The sequence below is a fragment of the Astatotilapia calliptera genome, chromosome 23, assembly GCF_964374335.1.
Source record: "Astatotilapia calliptera chromosome 23, fAstCal68.1, whole genome shotgun sequence".
In the NCBI taxonomy this organism is placed as follows: domain Eukaryota; kingdom Metazoa; phylum Chordata; class Actinopteri; order Cichliformes; family Cichlidae; genus Astatotilapia; species Astatotilapia calliptera.
This window is the reverse complement of record NC_137443.1, coordinates 30,640,943-30,662,528: the sequence shown is the minus strand read 5'-3', so window position 1 is coordinate 30,662,528 and position 21,586 is coordinate 30,640,943. Positions and strand designations below refer to the sequence as shown.

Here is a 21,586-nt window from a genome sequence, read left to right as displayed (position 1 = left end):
ATAGTACAAAGTGCCTTTAGACCACTGATGTTGTGATTTGCCATTAAATAAACTGAATTGAATTCAAATGAAGTGAAATGTATTGAATTGAATTGGTCATGTCAGAGATATCTAGACGGACTAGATAGTGATGTCCATGGTTTCCAGTTTTCAAAATTGTGAAAACTGTACAAATTCCTGCGTTTATGTAGCTGAGGCTTTCTGTGTTTAATGTTAGTAACTACTGTTAATCACCGCAATCAGATAATAATGTAGACAGATGGAGAAATCAGACACACAAGTCCTGAGCCCATTTAAGAGGCTGACGGTCACGAAGGCCAGACAGAAAGCCGATATCTTTGTTTTCCATGACTTAATACTGTTTGTTGTCTTTAACCCAAACATAGTAAGAGTGAGAAGGCTGAAGAGGAGGGAGAAGAAGAAATGAGAGACCACATAAATAGTCAAATTTCCCCCACAGGTGTCTGTGTAACTAAATAATGCATTTTTCATGCATTATGGCTTTTAAAGGCACCAGTAACAATCTTCCAACTCATTTTGTCAATTATTATAGTATATATGTATTATATTTATGTATATTTAGATGCAGAAAATGGAAAGCAATGTAGCAGAACATTGTGCAATAAAATACATATTATACCTACTGTATTTCCTTGGCTTTAGAAAAATTTGTTTTAATTTAAAAGCAAACCAAAAAAATGATTAAATTAGCACATCTACAGCACAGACATATTAGACAGACAGGGCTTTAAATCTCTACTTCAGAACTACTTTTAAATATTAAAGCATGATAAAGTTCTCTATATCTATATAGCTCAAAACTGCAATAATTACCACAATGCAATAAATATATGTTGTTTTTAAAAGAGCATTCTATGTGTCAAAATAACCTATTAGAAAGAATATTTTGCAGGGTAGAAAAAAGTAAAAAGACATGTAAATTGTTTTGTTCTACAACAATATTTAGTTATGAGTGACTTAAATACAGAATGTTACAAATCACTTTTTTAAATATGACAAAATTTAAATATGTACAAATAACATTATTTGGAGCATGTGAAGTTAAATTAGTAGAACACCCAGAACTGTACCCAAATGTTAACTTCAGTCACGACTGGATTCAACCATGCATGAGAGAAATCTTCAAAAAGCAGCGCTGCAGTAGAGGCAAGTATTAACTGGTAAATATAATAACAGTTGGGAGTGTTTCAGTTATCATTTGATTTAACAGGGTCTGGTATGTAACCTCTACTGAAACAGCACTAGAGCTTTTTTTCATATAAAATACAGTTTTATCATCAGTCTAATTAAAAAAAACAAAACCCTTTCTTCAAAGTAAAGTATGACTATAAGGCCCCAGGGACCGTTCAGTCGCATCCCAAGTATTTCCCTCAGCCCCTCAAGTATCTCGTCTCTCAGGGATGCCAAAGTTTGAAGTTGGCTGAAGCTTTTTTTATTTTTTCAAAAAGCACAGAGTCTACTCTGTTATTATCTTATTCCACTTTCCATTTCACGCAAGTGTGAGCGGTGCCTCTACTGCAGGTTGGTGGCTGGATTTCTTGCTCGAACACGTCGCAAGGATGAATGCTGGCTCAGTCTGATTGGTCCATGTTCACTGTTGTACTTTTAGCTAGTCTCTGGGTTTAATCGGTTGTTTCCAGCTGGGATCATGTTCTAAACAATGTTAAGAAGACAACAGTCCCAGAGAGTCAGATGCCTCTCCACATTGGGCTCCTTTTGACTGCTTTTCACTCTGTGTGGCCGGCTGCTTTGGTCTTTTTGATCAGGGAAGCGCTCTAATCCTCCTTTTGTTGATAGAGAAGCAACACTGCTTCTTGCAGTGGTACTTGCAGTCTGTTGTAAGTCATCACATGTAAATATGTAGGTCCACTTCCTGCCCTTTTGACTAGAGACATTCTCACCTTTCTGACCTTTTGTTTCCAGACTAAACAGCCCAATAAATGGGAGGTATGCAGTCCTGCTCCTGCCTTTGGTTTCTTAATTCCACTCAGACCTCAGGTGGTTGGGGATACATTGACACACTAGGCGGCTGTAGTAAAATCCATCCTGGCACATGCGTCTGGGGTTTCTGCATGGCAACCTGTAACAACTAGAGACAGGAAGGGACAGATCAAGAGAAACAGAGGGGATCAAGAGGTAGTGTAAAAAATAATAGAAAAGGAAAATAAGATAAAGAAAAGAAATGAAAGCAGGAAAAGAAGACAAAGGGGGAAATGAAATGAGAACATCCAGAAAAAGATTTTTGAGAAGGGTGAGGTTGAGAGTGGGAAGATAGGAACAGAAGAGAAATACAAAGGAGATTATTTTTGTCTTGGCATGCTTACTATTGATTATTCAGATCATCATATCCCTTTTGGGCAAACCTTCATCCAAGTTTTGTTTGCATCAAAGGACTCTGTGTGTGAGGAAAAAAAGAGGGAGTACTTTTCCGGGGGGAAGGGGGGGGGGGGGGGGGGGATTGAAAACTCTCACTTCAAAATCACAGTAGGTGTACGGTCCTTTGTGAGCCACCTCCTGCGACCAGATGTTAAATCAGACTTAACCTTTTAAAGCCCAAACTATGAAGAAATTACCAGAAAATTATTTTTTTCTTTTTGGTAAATGGAGGGTCTGTTGGACCTTATAGCAAATGTTTTAAATAAAATATTTATGTATGTATGTTTAAGTTTTAATTTCTGTTATATTTACATCTGACATGTTTTTCCTGCAAGTTATTGCTTAAGATGTGCCACATACTAGGATGAAAAATGATGTAAAGTCTCAAAATCCCATATGTGAAATAGGATAAACTAGGCATTAAAGGTTAAGTAAAAAAGTAAGTAAGAAAGTGAGAAAGTGAGCAAGAAAAGAAAAACTACAAAAAAAAAGTGGAATTAGTTTGCTATTTGTGAACTATGCCTGTAAAGTCCGTTCTAAATGACTACTTATCCTTTGTCAAACATAAAAAATGCAAATGTCAGCAAAATAAATTCCAAAACTTAAATGCAGCTTAAGGATTGGTTAATTTAACTTCTAGTTTTTATTTGCGCATCTGAATTAATTTGACTTGTGTGCAAACACTTTAGAGATTCTGCAGGAGACATTTACTGTGTACTTAACTAGGAAGAGACAATTTTTTAAATTTAATTTTAAGTTCCTAGGCAACTCCTAAATGAGGTATTCAGGGCATGGCCCCCTGAGAGGAGGCCCTGGGGCAGAACCAGGATACACTGGGGAGATTACATCTCTTGGCTGACTTGGGAATGCCTTGGTGTCCTCCCCGGAAAAGCTGGAGGCTGAGGGAGGTCATGGGTGTCTCTGCTTATGCTGCCCCCATGTTCCGGACCCAGATAAACAGGATGGATGAATAGATATTTTATGCTTTCATATCATTTTAGATTAAAAAAATGAGTAATAATGACTGAATAGACAAAAGGTGGCTAAAATGGAGGCTACAATTTTCCACAAAGAGTGAATTTATTTCAGCCCCCCTAAGCTCAGAAAATGTAGAAAACTGGCATTAAAGGTCACTTGCACGTAAATCCGTGAACTTTACCACATGGAAGGCCACTAATGTAAAAGCCGAGGTCTGCGGTTGTGTTTTCTTTGTGCCTGTCACTCCATCTGTCTCTGAGCTGGTCTCTGTCTGCTCTGATGGTTGCTCTGCTCACTGTCATCAAGTTCACCCAGTCTCCTTCTCTGTCTCTCTGCAGGCCTCTCGGGTCAGGGGAAGGTTGATCCCTTGCATGCTAACTGTGGGAACCGAGGCATGCACGCAAAACACACGCAAATATTTAGAATGCCTCAAGTCCATAAAAGGTCACATGGAAACATGTGAGCAAAAGAAAATGGAGGGAGATGCTTTTGTGGAATGTTTGACGTCTCCATCGAGAGTTGTTTCTCTTAATGCTCTCACTCTTTCCATGGGCGATGGCACCCCAGTGGGTCACCAGCCATTGGAAGCATCACGTGCAGGAGTAGCTCCCGCAGTGTAAGCCACTGTTTGAGGGAGCAAGTATGGAAGTGGCTGTGTACATATTGTACTCAGATTGCAGCACAACAGTGAAAATCTACACCGTGTGCAAACTCTTTCCAAAATAAAACTCCCATATCCGCAATTCTAAAACACTGAGCCAGTTTACCAGTCGTTAGTGCCAAGTTGTATGTTTTCAGTGATTGTTGTAATCACTCTCCAAGAGATCACCTCCTGCTGTGGTTTGAATAAATGATAAATGATTTCCATTGGCACAAACATATTGTCATGGTCTCCATTTCCTGGTTAAATTTGATTTCTGATCCCTGCTTGGATTTAGCTGATACTGTTCACTTTGTTACTGTCCCCTTTGTCCTCACTTCTTTGTCCTTCTCTGTTTTGTCTGTGTGTTGGCTTCTTTGTGTGTTTCAAGTATTTGTTTTCCCTCCTTTTATTATTGTCACCTGTGTTCAGCTGTTTTCACCTGTAACTAATCAACCCTGTGTGTGTGGTCTGTCTGATATCCTCGTGTTGGTTATGTACCAGCCATGTTATAGTTTTGCAACTTGGAAAAAAGTCCACAGGGTTAGGTTAGGGTTATGGGGTTAGGATTACGATTTGGTGTGCGGTGTTACAGCGTTTCCACGTTTAAAAACTACAACATAACTATATTGTGACTGGTCACTTTTGATGTTGATCCTGGACCAGCATCCAGGAACAACTTTGACACAACAATCAGATTGATTAAACCAGTTTACTGAACTTTGTGTATTTCTGTTTTTTTTGGAGCAGGCATTAAAGGCTCAGATTGGTTTATTTAACCCACCTCATTGTTTTATGTTTGTGTCCTTTAAATCTCTTTCAGAGATTTGTGTTCTTAGCCACATGTGTCAGTCAGTGCATTTACATAATACAGAGGAAGTGTTTAGTTGGGGATTTTTCTTTTTACATTGGAACTAAGAAGAGGAATTACTAATTCCAGTGAATTGTTTGGATGACACATGCATAGCAACCAGACTTGGATACTGCTTTTAGTGTGCGTAAGTACACTTTATTGGTGGTTGCATGTTGGATTGTGATTTTAAACCAAGAGGAGGGTATTTTATGTCACATAGAGACAGTGACAGAACAGAAAGTAGTCTGATGCCAGTGGAGGTGTAAGACATCTGTGATTAGTGGTGGATTCAGGTTTTTTAAATACAACAATCAACTATTAACAGATATAATTAAAAACCTAATTAATGTCTTTAATTAAATTTGTCTGTGGTTAAATATTTTCTTTGATCAGATAAGGTTCTCTTGAGTTTACTTGGCAGACGCCCACAGTGTGGATACCTGAGATGAACAAACCAAACAGTCACTTTGGCTCAAAGCCAGTAGCAGGAGTGGACTTCTGACTGCTTTTTACACCTACCTGCAGGTGTTTGGGTTGAACTTCTTGCCCTGCCGCATGCACGACTCATGACTCTCTCTGCACTGACACAGACAAGTATCTGGGTTCAGAGGCTGGTGTCCGGGACATTCTGCAGCGCACACACAGCCGCAGAGATCATCATCCCACCTCTGGCCAGCAGGGCATGACTTCCCCTCGCCCTGACCTTCGCACTGGCATTCACCTGAGAGAAGATCACCGAGAAAACCGAAGAGGGAGAGGGATTTTATGAATCAAAATGAAACTTTATCATATATTGTGTCACACATGCCTGACAGCACTGTCGGGCTAAGTATTTGATGGTCGTGTTTCTACTTGTAAGACATTTGCATGAAGCTATCTTCCCCAAACTTCCCTGTATCTGTGTATTTTTGTCTCTCGAGCTTGCTCATTTACTGTCAGAGTGATGGCTTCATGGCGCATTTATTGTAAACTGCTCACAGTGAATCCAAAGGCTTGAGGAAAACTTAATTCTCAAGAGCTGCACATTACCATTTTGCACAACGCAGCCAAAACATATTTAAATACAATAAATGAAACCCTTGCTTACAAGTGTTGTGGTCCAGTTTCCAGCCTGGATCACAGCTGGCTTCAGTGAGTCCATTTTGACAGATGCATTCACATGTGGACTCTTCCAGAACCCGATTGGGCCCACAGAGAGCCAGAAGGCCAGAGTCCAGCACTTCTGGAAAACATAAAAAAGTGAAAAATTGTATTCTGTCAGGGTTTTTTTTCTTTTTCAGATTTATGAAATATTGTGCAGAGTCATGATCCCCAGAGGATGAAACACTGTAACTGTGAGGTTGGCATTTTCCCAGGAAGAGAAACAGATTCCTTTAATGTTGTTTCAGGAAGGCCATCCGGTGTTTGGCACTGCCCACTGTGGCGATCCCTTACGAATAAGGGAGCAACTAAAACTAGCTCATCTATACAGACATTTGATGGATTGTCATGAAATATGGGTTAGGGTTAGATGTTCAAGTTCCCCAGAGGATGAAATCTAATGCCTTTGATGGCCTCCTGATTACATTCAGGTCAACATTTTAATCTGTCCAGTACAAAAGATTCCCTGCAGCTGTACCTTGAACTAAGATTTGACTTCATGATATGTCAGCTAAACATCAGCCTGTTAGCATGATAGTATTATGTTTGCAGCCTCCCAAAGTTTAGTGCTTTCATGGCTGTCAGTTTGGCAGGCAGCTACAGGAACTGTGGTTAAGTTGCAGAGAGACTGGCATTTTCTTTTCTTAGGACACATACCTGTGGTAAATCCAAAGAAGAGAATAGTTTTTGGTTTACACTTATACTAATGTTGCCTGTGGAAACAATAGTTCAAAGACGGACCTCTCAGTATAGATCAGATGAACAGCTATGAAAATGATAAACAATAATATATGTCAAGAGAGGTTACTTTAATGTAAAAAAGAGTGGTAGGAACTGTAGTTCACTACATGATTGTACAAGTAAAACGGCACAAAAACATTCCTGCTACAAATGAATAGGCAGTACCTCAGGGAAAGATTTGCCACCCAAACGCCATCATCATCACCATCATCATCATCATCTGGGTGTTGTTACTCAGTTTTTTTTTTTTGGTTCACATCCCAAAACGTGCTCAGTGGAAGTTTTTTGTACTATTGTGCATTCCACTTCAGAGCCGTGACCCAATTAAAAGGACATGTCTTGTTTAAAGGACATGCCTGAGTTTAAAAAAACAACACTATTTCTAACACGTTGGAGTGTCCGTGCTGTCCATTACGGAGCCCCACAGGGGACATGGGAGAAAAAAAATTGAGACGGACTTTTGCGAGATCTCGCAAAACTATCTCGGGATCTCGCAAAACTTTTGCGAGATCTCGCAAAAGAAACTCGGGATCTCGCAAAACTTTTGCGAGATCTCGCAAAACTAGCCGCATTCTTCGGACGCCGGCTCGAAGCCGACCGGGAGGTCGAGGCACGATGTGCCGGGAAAGCAGGGTTCCTCCCGGCTGTAGTAGGTCTAGACCTCCCGTTAGCTTCGAGCTAACGGGAAGAATGCGGCTAAAACTTTTGCGAGATCTCACAAAAGTTTTGCGAGATCCCGAGTTTGTTTTGCGAGATCCCGAGTTTGTTTTGCGAGATCTCACAAAAGTTTTGCGAGATCTCGCAAAAGTCCGTCTTAATTTTTTTTCCTCCCATGTCCCCTGCGGGGCTCCGTAGTCCGTACTGCAGAAAGGGTGGGTCAGACAAAAATATCAAACTCTGCAGTGAGATTTTGACCCATGAATTAATCTCTGTTTTTCACGTCATCAAAATGACGCTCAAACTTTGACATCCTCATTTAAAGGCTTTATTTGGAACATAAGTCAGCCTTGTTCACTGGATTTACCACTTTGGTTTCATTTGCCAAAAAGTTTACTCTTCTATGACTCTTTTTCCACCATTGTAGTTCTGGTACCAATGCAGATCCCATTCTGTGTTGGTGCCTTTTGAGTACCAGGGGCTCAAGAGGATTCAGAACCAATTATTATGTTGCGTCATTAGGAGAAGTTGGGGTAGTGGTCTCCTTGGCTCTGGTGCTAGTCTTTTTTCAGTGCAAAAGGGTGGAGCTAGTTCTAGATTGGCCATCTGCGCCACATCAGTGGAAAAACTGTAATTGTCAGTTTTGTCTATAGTGGGTGTCAACCACATGCTTGAGAACCACTGATGGACTAGACTGAATATGCATCAGCATGAGTAGAAAATGACTAATTTGACCAACATGACTCATGCATGCTTACCTGCCTCTCTCTCAGGGTAGTTTATCGTGTCTGCAGAGACGCACACACAGTTTGCTGGATCCCATAAGCCCGAGGCACAGGCACGTTCAGGAGGAGAGCACCTATCAAAACACAGACACGCACTCACGCTATATTATAAATGCATGGATACACAAAAGAGTGAGTCATGAATGGCTGTAAAGGCACCCACACGTCACTCTTCACCTATCACTCCAACTCACAGGCGATCTGTTGCTGCTCGTCTGATGATGGAGCGGAGTGGCCGCTTGGGGAGGCAATCGCATGAAGTGTGGTTGATGAAGGTTACCGTGACAGCAGTGTAATCCAACCTGGACTGGGATCGTTCCATCAGCTAGGAGTGGGAAGAAGAAAGTTAGATGTGCATGTGTGCATAAAAATCTGCATTGTGGAAGGAATTAGTGTTTGTTCTTTTCTTTCCTGTTCTTCTGCTGCAGTACTGCTGATGTTTAGATGCTGATGTAATTGTTGTAAGATTGTGCAACTGTGCGTGACTCAACTGTGTATATTGTCTTAACATCATGTCCATTTGCAGCCAAAGGCTGTCCCACTGGAGTAGGGTGTGTTGTGATACAGACAAGCTGGTTACATAAATGGGCAGATTGGTTTCTGTCCTCTTTCCTGATGCAGTGTGTGGCGCAAGAGCATAAAATCTGGAGCAGAGTGTTAAATAATTCAAGCGCTGAAGAGTGTACAAGATACGGTGGCCCTGAGAGGCCAAACGGCCTGCAACTTAAGAAAACACCAGCAATAAGAAAAACGCTGCAAAAGCACACAAAACACAAAATAGGAAAAATGACAACGGAAATAGGAAAAACTAAAACAGAAATAGGAAAAAAAAGCTGATTTCCAAAAGTACAAAGGAAGTGTTTCTGGGGAGACAATAACCCGACAGACCAGTTGTAGGAACCAAAATATGTTAAGTATTGTGCTGGGAGACACTTAAAAAAGTGGAGGATTTATCGGTTTTGTGAGGAAAGAAAAGATGAGAGGTAAGTGTGTTAACCTAACCATTAACCCAAAAATCTGTCATCAGTATTATATGAATCATGATAAAACACGCCTACCATGTTTTGGGTTCCTGGAACTGGTCCGTCAATGGTTATTGTCCCCCCAGAAACACTTCCCTTATATTTTTTCCTATTTCCCTTGTTGTTTTTCCCTATTTCTGTTTTGTTTTTTCCTATTTTTCTGTTGTCGTTTTTCCTATTTCCATTGTGTTTTGTGTGCTTTTGCAGCATTTTTCTTATTGCTGGTGTTTTCTTAAGTTGCAGTCTGTTTGGCCTCTCAGGGCAACCATAACAAGATGTTAGATACAAGGAGGTAAAATAGAGACTCCGGGTGCATGGCTTACCGTCTTGTTCACAAGAGCGTAACTTGTATTTGTGCAGTAAAAAGCTTCGTTGTTGCAGCATCCACTGCAACGATGCAGTGCCACACAATGAGGGAGGTAGAATTGACTGGTGGATTCTGGGTATTCTTTAGCGACTTCAATGCACACCTCTCTGGGCTGGCACGAGGTTCGTTGGATCTCCTCCAGGATGACTGAAAATACAGCCAACAATGCATGACAACAGGAACTGCACCCCTCTGTGAAGGCCACACCAGACATCTTTGAACCACACCTTCAGTTTAATTCTAAAATTACTTAAACACAATCTGAGATGCTTATAGCTTAAAGATCCACCTTTAGCAACATTCACTTCAAGCAACGGTATTCTGTATGGCTTTATTAGTCGGTTACATCATTATGGAGGAATTTGGACCCACGCTTCTTTACAGTGGTGCTACATTTCATTGAGGTTTGCGGGAATTCAGCTCTCTTAAGTTCCCAGCACAGCATTTCAGTGGAGCTGAGGTCTGGACTTTAACTGGGTCGTTACAACGCCTTGATTATTTTCTTTCTCTGTCATTCTGTTGTTGACTTGCTGCTATGCTTGGGGATCACTGCCCCTTACATCATCTGGTTTGGGCCAAGCTTTAGGTGTGGGACAATGGCTTCACATTTGACTCTAGAACACTTTACAGAGGAGTTGATGGTTGACTCAGTGACTGCAGGGTGCGAGGTCCTTTGGCTGCAAAACAAGCCTAAACCATCACACCTCCACCTCCGTTCTTGACAGTCAGTATGAGGTGTTTGTGCTGATATGCTGGGTTTTCTGTCTATCACTTTGGTCTTGTCTGTCCAAAGCACAGAAGTCTTCTGATTTGTTCAGATGCAACTTTGCAAACCTAAGCCATGCTGCCATGTTTTTTCAGAGAGAAGAGGCCTTCTCCTTAAAACAGTTTCAAACACATCATACATAATTGTACTGCCGTTATCTTTAATATTGAACATGCTAACTGAGACCTGTAGAGTCTGAGGTGTGTTTTTTTCACTCTAGGCATTGCATGGTCTAACCTTGAGGCATCAATTCTTTGGATGAGTGGAGGCTGTCTTGAATGTTTTCCACTGGTGAGTAATCTTTCTCACTGTAAATTGTTTGGAAATGGCTTTGCATCCCTTTCCAGACTGATGGGTAGCAACAATTGCCTCTCTAAAGATCATTGCTGATGTCTTTCTTCCCTGGCATTGTGTGAACACACACCTGAATGCGGCAGATAAGCAAACTTCCAAAATTTCAGCTTTTCTCTAGAGGTGGTCACACTTGCTGATGATCAGTTAATCATGTGCACTTGATTAGCAGTGCCTGGCTGCTACTTCCCCTTTTAATTCTTATGGAAGCGGTAAGGGTGTATTCAGGGTTTTACATACTGCTTCTGCATGTGTTTTTTTTTTTTTTTTGAGATAGTGAAATATTTCACGTGTTGTTGTTCACATATTTTTCCACATGAGTGTATAAACACCCACCTGAGGATTCAGAAACCACATTTGGGATAATTCTCGCCACAATTTGTTTCTGCAGAAGCACATTTTTGACATACAGCTGCTCAGTGAACACAACAGTAATTTCCATTGTATGCTGGTAATTATAGGTAGATTCTGTTTGTTTCCCCCTTTCTTCGTTTTTCTGTTTATTAGAGGTTTTAGGGAGAGGAAATGCTCATTCTCTGCAATACCAGCTACTTTTTCTGTCTCCAGTACAATGAAATCCATCTGTTAGTCCTTAAAAAACACAATTGTGTGGTTATGTCACTGCTACATTTTTTCCACTTTGCCAGTCTGTTCAAGTATTTCAGACTGCTGTGATTGAAAGGCTGACATTAGCAGCAATAACACTGTCTTGACTTCCACAAATCTAATGATTCTGAAGAAATAATAATAAACAGACTACCTCTGTGCAAGCCATCAGTGTTTACCTCGCCAAGTGTCATCAACTTTGTAAAGAGCCTCCTCCCTCATCGGAACCCACATGTCCTGATTGTTAGCGTTGAGTAAAGGGCTCATTGAAGATGTGGATAAAGATGATGAAGAGGGGGATGAAGAGCTGTGCCATGACCTCTTCTTTAGGCACTGCTGAATCACACTGTATTCAGGGTATAGGAACTGTAGAAGGTCATCCACACTTTTTATTGTCTCCAAACTGAGCTGGTCATTTGACTGCAACAGAGCATGGGGGGAAAGAAGAATAGAGAAATTATACTTTTTACATATGTAGTCAGCACAAAGAGTAAAAAGAGTTATGTAGACAGAAAATGAACCTAAAAGATGATAAACAAACGTCACAAATCTTGCAGTTAAGAGGGTGTTTTGGTTGTGTAATAAAATAGAAATTATTTAAAAACACTCTTTTTATAGTTTGGCTTCAGAACGATTTAGTTGTGTATTTTTGGTGAAAAATGGTTTGATACAGTGGAATTTACAGCATGGAGTTTGCTGGTTTGTTCTGGGTAAACAGTGAATACCTCAGCTGCCAATGTGTTGTAACATGTTGTTTTTGGCTACTGTTAGTTAAGAGCATGCATGTCCTCTCTTCACCTGCACACACTGCTATTTTTTAATGACAAAAAAAAAAAGAAAAAAAATCCAAAGCAGGAAAACTTAATTTGAGAATACACATAGGGTATACATAAGTCTACAAATAAATACACAGTATATATAGCACTATGTAAAAGTCTTGAGTCACCTTCATTTCTTTGTATTTTGCTAGGAAATTGGGAAATAGGTGCAGCGATTTATTGAAATAACAACAGAGTTTGTGCAATTCTAACAAGCTTGAAAGTCAATATTTAGTATGACCACCTTTATTCTTCAACACAGTCTGAACTTAAGAGAGTTCAGAGTGTGTTGAATAATAAAGGCACACTCTTCTAATTTCTATAAGTAGTCTTCAGGAATAGTTCTCCTGGCTTCTTGAAAGACATCCAAAGCTCTTCTTTGGATGTTTCTGCCTTTTGTTCTGTTCTCTGTCAACATGATCCCACACTGCTTCAACAGTGTTGAGGTCCGGGCTCTGGGGAGGCCAATCCATAACTGATAGTGTTCCACTGTGTGTTTTATGTATCCAGGTATGGTTTTACTGCACTGGGAGTGGGTTTTTCATTGTCTTGCTGAAAAATTAAGGTATTGCATGGTGGATCTAAATCTGATGGCACTTTTTTTGCATACAAGATTCCATCAATTTTGATAGTCCCCAAAACAAGTGGTTGAAATGGAGCAAAACCATGACAGAGGCTCCACCGTGTTTTATAGATGGGCACTCACCGTCCTACCTCTCTCCTAACCTCCAACATATCAGTTATGATTTGAATGAAACCTTTAACATTTGGATTCATCACTCCACCACATGTGTTGCCCCCTGTTTTCACTCCAGTTCTTGTATAATGTGGCATACCTAAGCCTTTCCTCCCTGTTTCTCCACCTTAAGCCTTCTTGACAGCCACCCTTCCACTGAGATTATTTCTGATGAAGCTTCAGTGAACAGAAGATGGATCAACTGAAGGTCCAGATGCATCTCTTAGGTCCTGTGTCAGGTCTTTGATTGCTTTCCTTCATATTTCTTAAGGACATGACTTTCAGATATGGTTCATCTGCTGTAGATAGGTTTTAAGCCTGGCACTTCTTTTTTCCTCCACTTGTATAGTTTCCCCTAGTTGTTTCAAGACATTGCACATCGTGCTAAAGAGCCATTTTATGCCTGTCAAACTGTGTCATCTTTGGCATTTTTCATAGATTTGGCTACAAAAATGAGAACAAGTTTTGTGTTTTTGTGACAGCTGCTGGTAATAAAGTGCCTAAAGATACAATTTAAAAGTGGTTCTTTGCTAAGTTGTCTTTTATGTGCAGACAAAACACTGCTTAATCCCTTCAGTTAGGAGCCTTTTTATGCTTGAATGATTCATAGGTCAGTCTCAACTGGCTTAACAAACAAAAAACATTCATCTGAAAATTAGCAGGTACACAGACAATAAGTGAAAAAGCAGCCAATGTCCAAAGAAAAACTTTGAAAGAACTTCAGAAATCCTGGATAACTATAGTTCAATGGCACTTTAAAAAAACTACAAGAAAGTCTGACTGCTTAGAAGGAAAATATAAAGAATTGAGGGGTGACTCAATGGTTTTGCGTAGTACTGTATGAATCATCCAGAGTTACTCTACTATAATCTAAAAACAAAAGACAGAGCTGGAAATGAGCATAACAGGTCAGCTTCCATTGAAGCCTCCTATGTAAGAGCTTTTGGAGTTTACTCTAGGACAACACTGGGCCTCCTTAAATAGACAAACGTAATGGAGATTATTCAATGTGGTGGATGAGATCCATACAGTAAATCAGTTTAAAGCAGATATCACTCTATAAACCCTTCCAGCTGTGAGTCATTCCCTTAATGATTTTCCCGCCATCATGATAAACGACTCTCTTCTGTTTTAATAGAGTAGATGAAAGATGAGAGATTAACGGACTAATAGACGCTGCTGTATTATCTGACTAAATGTCAGCAGGGAGTTGGTCTTTGAGTGTCACATTTGAAGTCTTCCTGGGAACATGGGTGGGTTGTTTAATTTCCCAGGCTGAGAGAGAGCAGACTGGCACAGCTGGCACTGCCTAAACAGAAACTGGATCTCTGCAGTGTTATCACTATTTCCATTTATCTCTTTCTGTCTGCCTCCCCCCTCCTTTTTCATTTCCCTCCATCCGTCTTAACAAATATCAACATACTTTACTGTCATTATTAACCTCCCCTTCATAGCAGTTTTTTATGTCCACCTGTTACTATAAATATGGAATTCTGAATTTAGTGTAAAAACAAAACTGCATAAAAATCTGTATACACGAAGCTCCAGCTTGATGATCCATGACAACTTCATGGTGCCACTACTGGAAATAAGAGATGCTGTTTTTAGACCATATCTGCTTTTGAGATACCTAAGTTAAAAGAACCAACACTGGTCTTGTTTCCACCTCAGTGAACCCAGAACCTTTAATCCCAGCAACTTTTTTAATGTTCTTTCAGACAGTTGTTTGTCTGTGTTTCTCCCCAGTCTCTAAAGGCCTGTAGACAGCTGTTTTTACACATGAGACTCCTTTGCACTCCGTCATCCCCTGAGCTGTGCCACACGTGTAACTTTTGTTTTGGATGGAAATAGCTGTCAGGTGATATAAATCTATCTGACAGCCATTTTGCACATTTATAAACTATAAAATAGAGCTGAGTGCATTTCTAAAAATATAGTTGATCAACTTCAGCAGAACAGAAAAGAACATACTTGCCCTGTTTGTACGGAATTAATTCAAGGATCTTTTGATTTCCTATTAATCTTTTGACCAACCTAGGTTGCTATTTAAAACCAGTAGAAAGAAAAGTTTGTGGTATATTTACTGTAGAATTGTTTAGCGCTGTACTTCTCATTACAGAGCAGATGACAGACTTTTCTCTCTCATTTTGCCCTTTTTCTCCTGCTCTTCCTCCTCTCTTGCATTGTTAGTTGATCACATAACATGAGGTAATCGCTAAGGGACCGTGAAGTCATAATTGACTGATCTTGCATCCATTGTGTCTAACATCAGGCATTGCTGGCATATAGACACACACATGTGCACACACCCATTCATTTCTCACTCTTATTATTATTGCTGTTGTTGTTAGTAGCTGTAGTAGTAGTAGTAGTAGTAGTAGTAGTAGTAGTATTACAACCACATTAAGTCTGAAGTTATTGTGACTTAAACAGAGTTTAAAAAAGATACATACACGTATGGAAAAAGTGCTCAGAAGAAAAACAAGTCCTCTATCTTAAGCGTGAAAAGCACTATGACTCATTGTTGTCATAGATGTTTTTGATAAGTCTGAAGTTTTTCACTTATGCACCGAGCAGCTTCCACTAAATGAGGTCTACTTTCCTAGAGCAGGAAACCAAACACCGAACCATTTCCTGGCTGGCTCGTAAACAGCCTTTGTTGTCAGGTAAACTTTCAAAACCATGCTGACTTTTGTTTTTTTCTTTCTTTAGTCATAACTTAATAACATCACAGAAACAAGCAGTTGCTTTACAAAACAAAACAAAAAAGTTGTGTAAAACAAATGCATTATATAAATGCATATCTTCTAATTTTGTGTAATGAAAAGCAAATGATAACCTCTATATTTAGAAATCTACTCCATGTTTCTGTGATCATACTATTTGTATGATTTATTAATAAGTTGCTTTCTAGAGGCTGCAAGGATTCTTCTTATAACTGGTTCTTAAAGTTTCTTATAATTTGTGTTTTAAGCTTTTGAAGGATTTAGGTGTCCCACAGGGATCAATACTTGGCCCCCAGCTGTTAATGTTATACATTAATAAGTTATATTACAATATAACTTATTAATTAAATATAATAGTTATATTGTTATACAATATAAATTATCTGATAATATCACACAATCTAAACATTTTACAAAGGAACATCAAATGTTCACTTCTATGCGGATGATACCATCTTGTGTGCAGCCAGCTCTATGGTGAGGAATCTTCATGTTTTAAGTTTTCACTGAAAGAAAAACTGTTTGCACTTGACTACTGTTAGTTAGTTTTGGAGTATGCATTTGCATTCAAGCACCTAAGAAGATGGTGTTTTCTTTAATCTTAAGTGCATTACACTTTTTTTTGTTTACATAGTATACAAAAATGATGCCACTTTCTTTAGGTTCTGATAAATCTACCAAATTTGATTCACATGATACAATCTGGTGGGAAACTAAATATATTCCATGACTCAGTAAAGTAAAGTAAAGTAAAGTAAAGTGTGCGTGTTAGTCCCCATAGGGAAATAGTTCCTCTGCATTTAACCCATTCACCCAGTGAAGCAGTGGGCAGCCACCAATGCAGCGCCCGGGGAGCAGCGTGTAGGGACGGCACCTTGCTCAGGGGTACCTCAGGGTAGCCGTTCAGTGGAGTCGAACCTCAGTAGCTTGTAGAAGAAACTTTGCCAGCAGTAACTGGAAGCAATTGTTTTCTCTATGACTATCAATCACATGCATTTTTGTGGAGGAATTCTCTTTATAGTGCCCCATATATTGAGGTTTGTGGACATTTGTTTTTACGCTACTTGCTTCATCTCCCACACAATTTTTTTTAGGTTGAGGCCTGGACTTTAACTGGACTAAAGCATTTTATTGTTTTTATTTTATTTTAATTTATTTTTAGCCATTTTATTATAGTCACTGCTCTATTTGGGCTCATTGTCCTCTTACATCAATGGTTCCCAAACTTTTTTTGCTTGGCCCCCCTTTGTTTAGTAAACAATTAAGCAAATACGAGTAATCTGCAATAAATTACAGGTAGTAAGGAAATACACTACTAACTCTTTTACGCTACGTCCACACCTACACGGGTGTTTTGGAAAACGCAGCTGTTTCGTCCACACGTAAACGGCGTTCCAAATCACCGAAAACTGAGATTTTTTAAAACTCCCTTTTTGCGTTTACGTGTGGACGAGCAATACAGAGTTTGTCACACAACATCACGCTGTGCCACGTTATTGTTTACATGAGATGAATTGCAGAATGGCAGATAGTCAGATTAACAGTATTTTGTTTCTATCTTCAGGTTTTACACATGAAGTTACTGTCCCTCTATTTAGAAAGGCAGAGGCATCACGGTGTAATTATTTTACATGCAGTTGTTTTTTTCCTGTGTAATAATATTCAACATTACTATCAATACATTTTTCAAAAAATGCCTCTCTGTGCAAAATGGGTTTAAAAACATAAACAGCTGTAGGATACTGTTTGTCCGTGATTTAGACAGGGGGAACAAATTGTGGCAGGATCAGCCTCATATTATCTGTATCCCACTGTAACTTTACTGTATAAAGAGCTAACATCTCCAAAATGTCAGGAGTAATTAATCATTACAACAAGTGTTTGTGAGTTAGGGTAAAAGGGAAAACCAATCATGCAGCAGAGACCTACCTTGGCACTTGTGCAGGTGAACCCAAAGGGAAAAATATGCTTCACCATATTTTCTAGTCTTTGGCTTAGAATGAAGTTGGTTTGGAAACATATTCAGCTATGCTTTATCTCCTGCTTTGCGTTTGTGTGGTGCTAGCAGTGTCCGAGCATTGTCCCCCCCCCCCCCCCTGGCATACCACCCCCCCCCCCTGCAATGGCTCTGCGCCCCCCTTAGGGGGCGGGCCCCACACTTTGGGAAGGTCTGTCTTACATGATTCAGTTTGTTTGACCACTAAAACCAAGCTTTGGCTGTTGGACAGATTCACATTCAACTGCAGAATACTTTGGTATACAGAGGAATACATGGTTGACTAAATGACTGGAAGGTATCCAGGTCCTGTGTCTGCAAAATAAGCACAAATCATAACTCTTCCGCCACCATGCTCAAGTTGAATTTCCTGTGACGTCCCAGGATTGTGACATAGTGACAAACATAACATAATTATTATTAATGGGATGACTGTGGCTCAAGAGGTAGAGTGGGTTTTCATCTCAGAAGGTCAGTGGCTTAATCTCCGGTGGTTCAGGTGTGCATCCTTGCGTGTCAAAGTATCTTTGGGCAAGATATTGAACCCCAAGTGGCCCCACTATATCCTTTTTAGTGTGAATGTTGGGTTTAAAGCACTTATGCACTTTATTTTTCATTTGACTGTATGTATTTTATGCTATTGAAGTATGCCAGTGTACCACAAGAATGAACACTGTGTTTTTCCCCTAAAACATAATTGTATTTATTTTCCAGTTGAACATTTTAATGGCCATTGTTATGCTCATGATGCCATTATTGAAAGCTTATTCCAAACTCCATTTAGACAAAATGTTTGGTTTTCACTGCATTACTTATCTGTAATGTTCCTACTCTGCACAATAACAAAATTCAGGCTAAAGCAAGGCATCACTGAGCTCCTTGCATTTTGTTAAATAGCTTATAGTGTGAAAACACATCATGAAGGAGCAAAACAATTGCTGGAAGATTTAATATTCACAATTTGATGACATATACGAGACAGCTACAACAATAGCTAGTTGAAGTTCTGCAAAAGTTACATGTCCCAAAAAGTCACTGTTGGTTGGAAGGCATCAGGTTAGCTGTGTGTTTTTTTTTATTTTTATTTTTTTATTAAGGACATGCTATCAAGCTTAATCAAGTTTAAAATGAACAACTGGAAGTTGTTAGGTTTATATACCCCATGTGGATTTTATTGATTTTATGATGACTCCATTGTGTAAACCACTGTGATTGTTGGAAATGTTGCTTGTGTAAAAAAGATTACATCTGTGAGATTGCCTAAGTAAATACAGCTTAAATAACGCAATCCTTACAAAACGTATTCTCACATATAATGTTTCAGTGCTGACGGTGCAGAGGACAATCTCAACAGTTGGGCAATCTGCTGTCTGTGTCTACGTATCAAGCACATAGGTTAATGGTTCTTTAATACTATTTCTATAACATCTGTGTGCCATCCATGGAAGCATCTACAATTCTTTGTTCATTCAGCTTTTTCTCAAAAATGTTCATCTGTATGGAATCGATTGTAAGAAAAACTAACATAATTATCATGTTGTGAGGTGTGAAGTGTAAATACTTACCTGTGTGCCCATGTCTCCAGATTGGTAATAGTCTGTATAGTCTTGTCCTGAGCACAAATTGCTGATATTAAGCATCCATAGGAGCACAGCTGGTATCCACATAGTGAGGATATAGAGAGAAGGGGGGGAAGGAGAGGAGATGTCAGGACAGAGGAAGAGGAAGTTGGCGGATTTAAAGCTTGATGTAAAGAGAAAGCCAGGAAGGAGGAGAGGAAGGTGGAGGATAAGGAAAGAGGTTTCCGCAGATTTTATAGGTATCTCTCAGCTCCTCTCTTCATTCTATCCTGGGACGAAGTTGCTCTTCTGGCACAGGTTGGTTAAATTTGGGAAATCAGCTGAATAAATCATGATGAGGAAATCTACTCCTCTTCCTCGTGTCAAACCACAGCTCGTTCTCGTGCACGCTCTCTCTCTCTAGCCTCTCCTGTCGTCTCGCTGCTCTTCCATTCTTGCCGTTGGCCGTGATGTCAGGTGTCTGTTAGTCGCTGTTTGTCTCAGTTTTGTCTTCACTTTGTCTCCTCTTTATATCTTTCTTGGCCTTGGCCTGGACCTACTCCTCGGTCTCTGGCCCTTTTTTGTTTGCTGACTCTCGCATTTATCTCCCTTTTTCCTCTCTCCAGCCTTGGTCGTCCTTGTCAGTCTCCTTTCCTCGCCCTTCACACTTGTGTACCTCCTCGCCTTTTTTATCTGTATTTTTTTCCTCGTCTTTGCACAACAGCTGTGCTCTTCCCTCCCTCCTCTCTCTCTCTCTCTCTCTCTCTCCCTCAGATTATTTCTGACTCTTTATCTGTCTCCTCTTTCTTCCCCAGAAAGCTTCAGGGCACAGCTCTGTCTGTCTGTCTCTCTGGATTTCCCCCCTCCTGCTTTCTGAATCAGTCCCAACTTTTCTGTCAGGGTGTGTGATCCTTAGAAAAGCATCAAAGGGAGTTGAAACAATAGAAAGTGGCTTATTTAAAATCCTGCCCTGAAAAAAAATAGAAGAGAAAAAAAAAGAAAGGAAAGAGTCAGTCGTTTTAAGTTCCAGTCCAAACAGAGTGAACATGCGTCCTGTTCACAGGCGTCCTGCTGGAGTGAATGAGACAAACAAGAATGGCTTGTATTTAATGGGCGGGGTAAAGGATTTGAGAGACATGGTTTGTACAGCTGATTATACTGACCCCCGCCACCCAGCCCAGAAATTGCAGGCTATGCAGCGCCTGGGCACTGGCACATTTTCCCTTAGCAGATGCCATCATCTTCTTTATTTTAAGATTTAAATTCACTGGACAGACTGTTTCCCCCCCGCTGCTGTGGGTTCTATAATTTGATTCTCTCAGACACATAACACGCTGAACTGTCACTTTTTAAAATCAGATTATCCTCCCACATTCCCCATCACTCTTCTGTTTCTCACACAGTTGTTATCGTGACATCTTTTGTCATTCTGTCTCTGTAATTCCTGGTAACGGGAGCAGCTGCTGGTGGGGAAGAAAAAAATGCGCATGTTCGCTCACCTGGGAGTGATGAATGTGAGTTTCCTAACTGCAGCTCTAAGTGCCTTTTTATGAGCTCCTAATACCTTTGCTGCCTCTCTCTCTCTGGTTTATCTCAGCTGCCCCCAGTTCCTGTCGATTTCTCTTCACCCCCATGAGCACTATTTCTTTGTCAGGACTAGTCTGTGTGTGTGAGAGGCACATATGAAGCTCTCACACCTGCAGCTCACAGCCTTTTCTGACATTTTTTACCCCTCTCAGGTTCCATCTTTGCCTTTTCTTCACTCTGGCTTTCACTTTTTTTCCTGACCACCTCTGGTTTTGTCCCTTACAGGTCCTAAAAAAAGACAAACTTTACATACCTCCTTAACTATACTGCCCCAAGGCTGTGGGCATGTGTGTCACGGAGCAGCAGGAGGAGGAGGAGGAGGAGAAGAAGGAGAGAGGAACAGCAGAAGGAGCTTTTATCTTTTTCTATATTCTGAAATCTTTTTTTCCACTTTCCCCCTTTACCGACAACTATAAAGTAAATTATGGGGATGTCAGGCAGACAGACGGTATATAGAAGTGGAGAAAAGGCAGGAGGAGGAGGCAAAGAGAGGTGTGTCTGGGAAACGCTCGAATGAGAAAACATCCGATTTTTGGGCCAGTCACTGCCAGCCTTTTGAAGGATTAGATGCGCACGCATGCATGCACGCACATGCTGGCAAGTGCCTGCATGCAGTTTGCTTTATGTGTCGGAATCTGCTCAACCAAACTCCACATTCCAGTCATTGCTTTCCCCTCTTCATCATGTGAGCACAGAATTACTAAATAGAGATCAATATGTGAAGAAGGGCTCTATCAGCATGATTCTGTGGCACCACCCAAGAAATCTTTTATAAAGAGAGCGATAACCTGCTATATAAAATTCACCAAGATGCTTACAATGGTGTCGTCTGTTTTCTTTGGGCTGTGAAGGGAATTTGAC

General features: G+C 40.2%; 1 protein-coding gene across 3 annotated transcripts; it reads right to left on the bottom strand.

The window, feature by feature from the left end:
• Nucleotides 1-941: 941 nt before the first annotated feature.
• On the bottom strand, nucleotides 942-20,208 carry LOC113016522 (vascular endothelial growth factor C-like). Of its 3 annotated transcripts, none has more exons than XR_013905651.1 (8): nucleotides 19,145-20,208; nucleotides 11,483-11,723; nucleotides 9,537-9,727; nucleotides 8,386-8,516; nucleotides 8,169-8,265; nucleotides 5,956-6,090; nucleotides 5,388-5,589; nucleotides 942-2,110 (listed from the first exon to the last, which is right to left on the bottom strand). XR_013905651.1 is itself a non-coding variant. In XM_026159411.2 (8 exons), exons 1-8 carry the CDS (start codon nucleotides 19,244-19,246, stop codon nucleotides 1,999-2,001), a joined length of 1,215 nt encoding a protein of 404 aa, XP_026015196.1. In that variant the 5' UTR covers nucleotides 19,247-20,208; the 3' UTR covers nucleotides 942-1,998. The 3 variants fall into 3 exon arrangements, 2 of the variants coding, with proteins under 2 accessions (XP_026015196.1, XP_080154117.1); XM_026159411.2 differs by having other exon boundaries at nucleotides 8,165-8,265; XM_080297991.1 differs by having other exon boundaries at nucleotides 5,956-6,087; nucleotides 8,165-8,265.
• Between the last annotated feature and the right edge of the window lie 1,378 nt (nucleotides 20,209-21,586).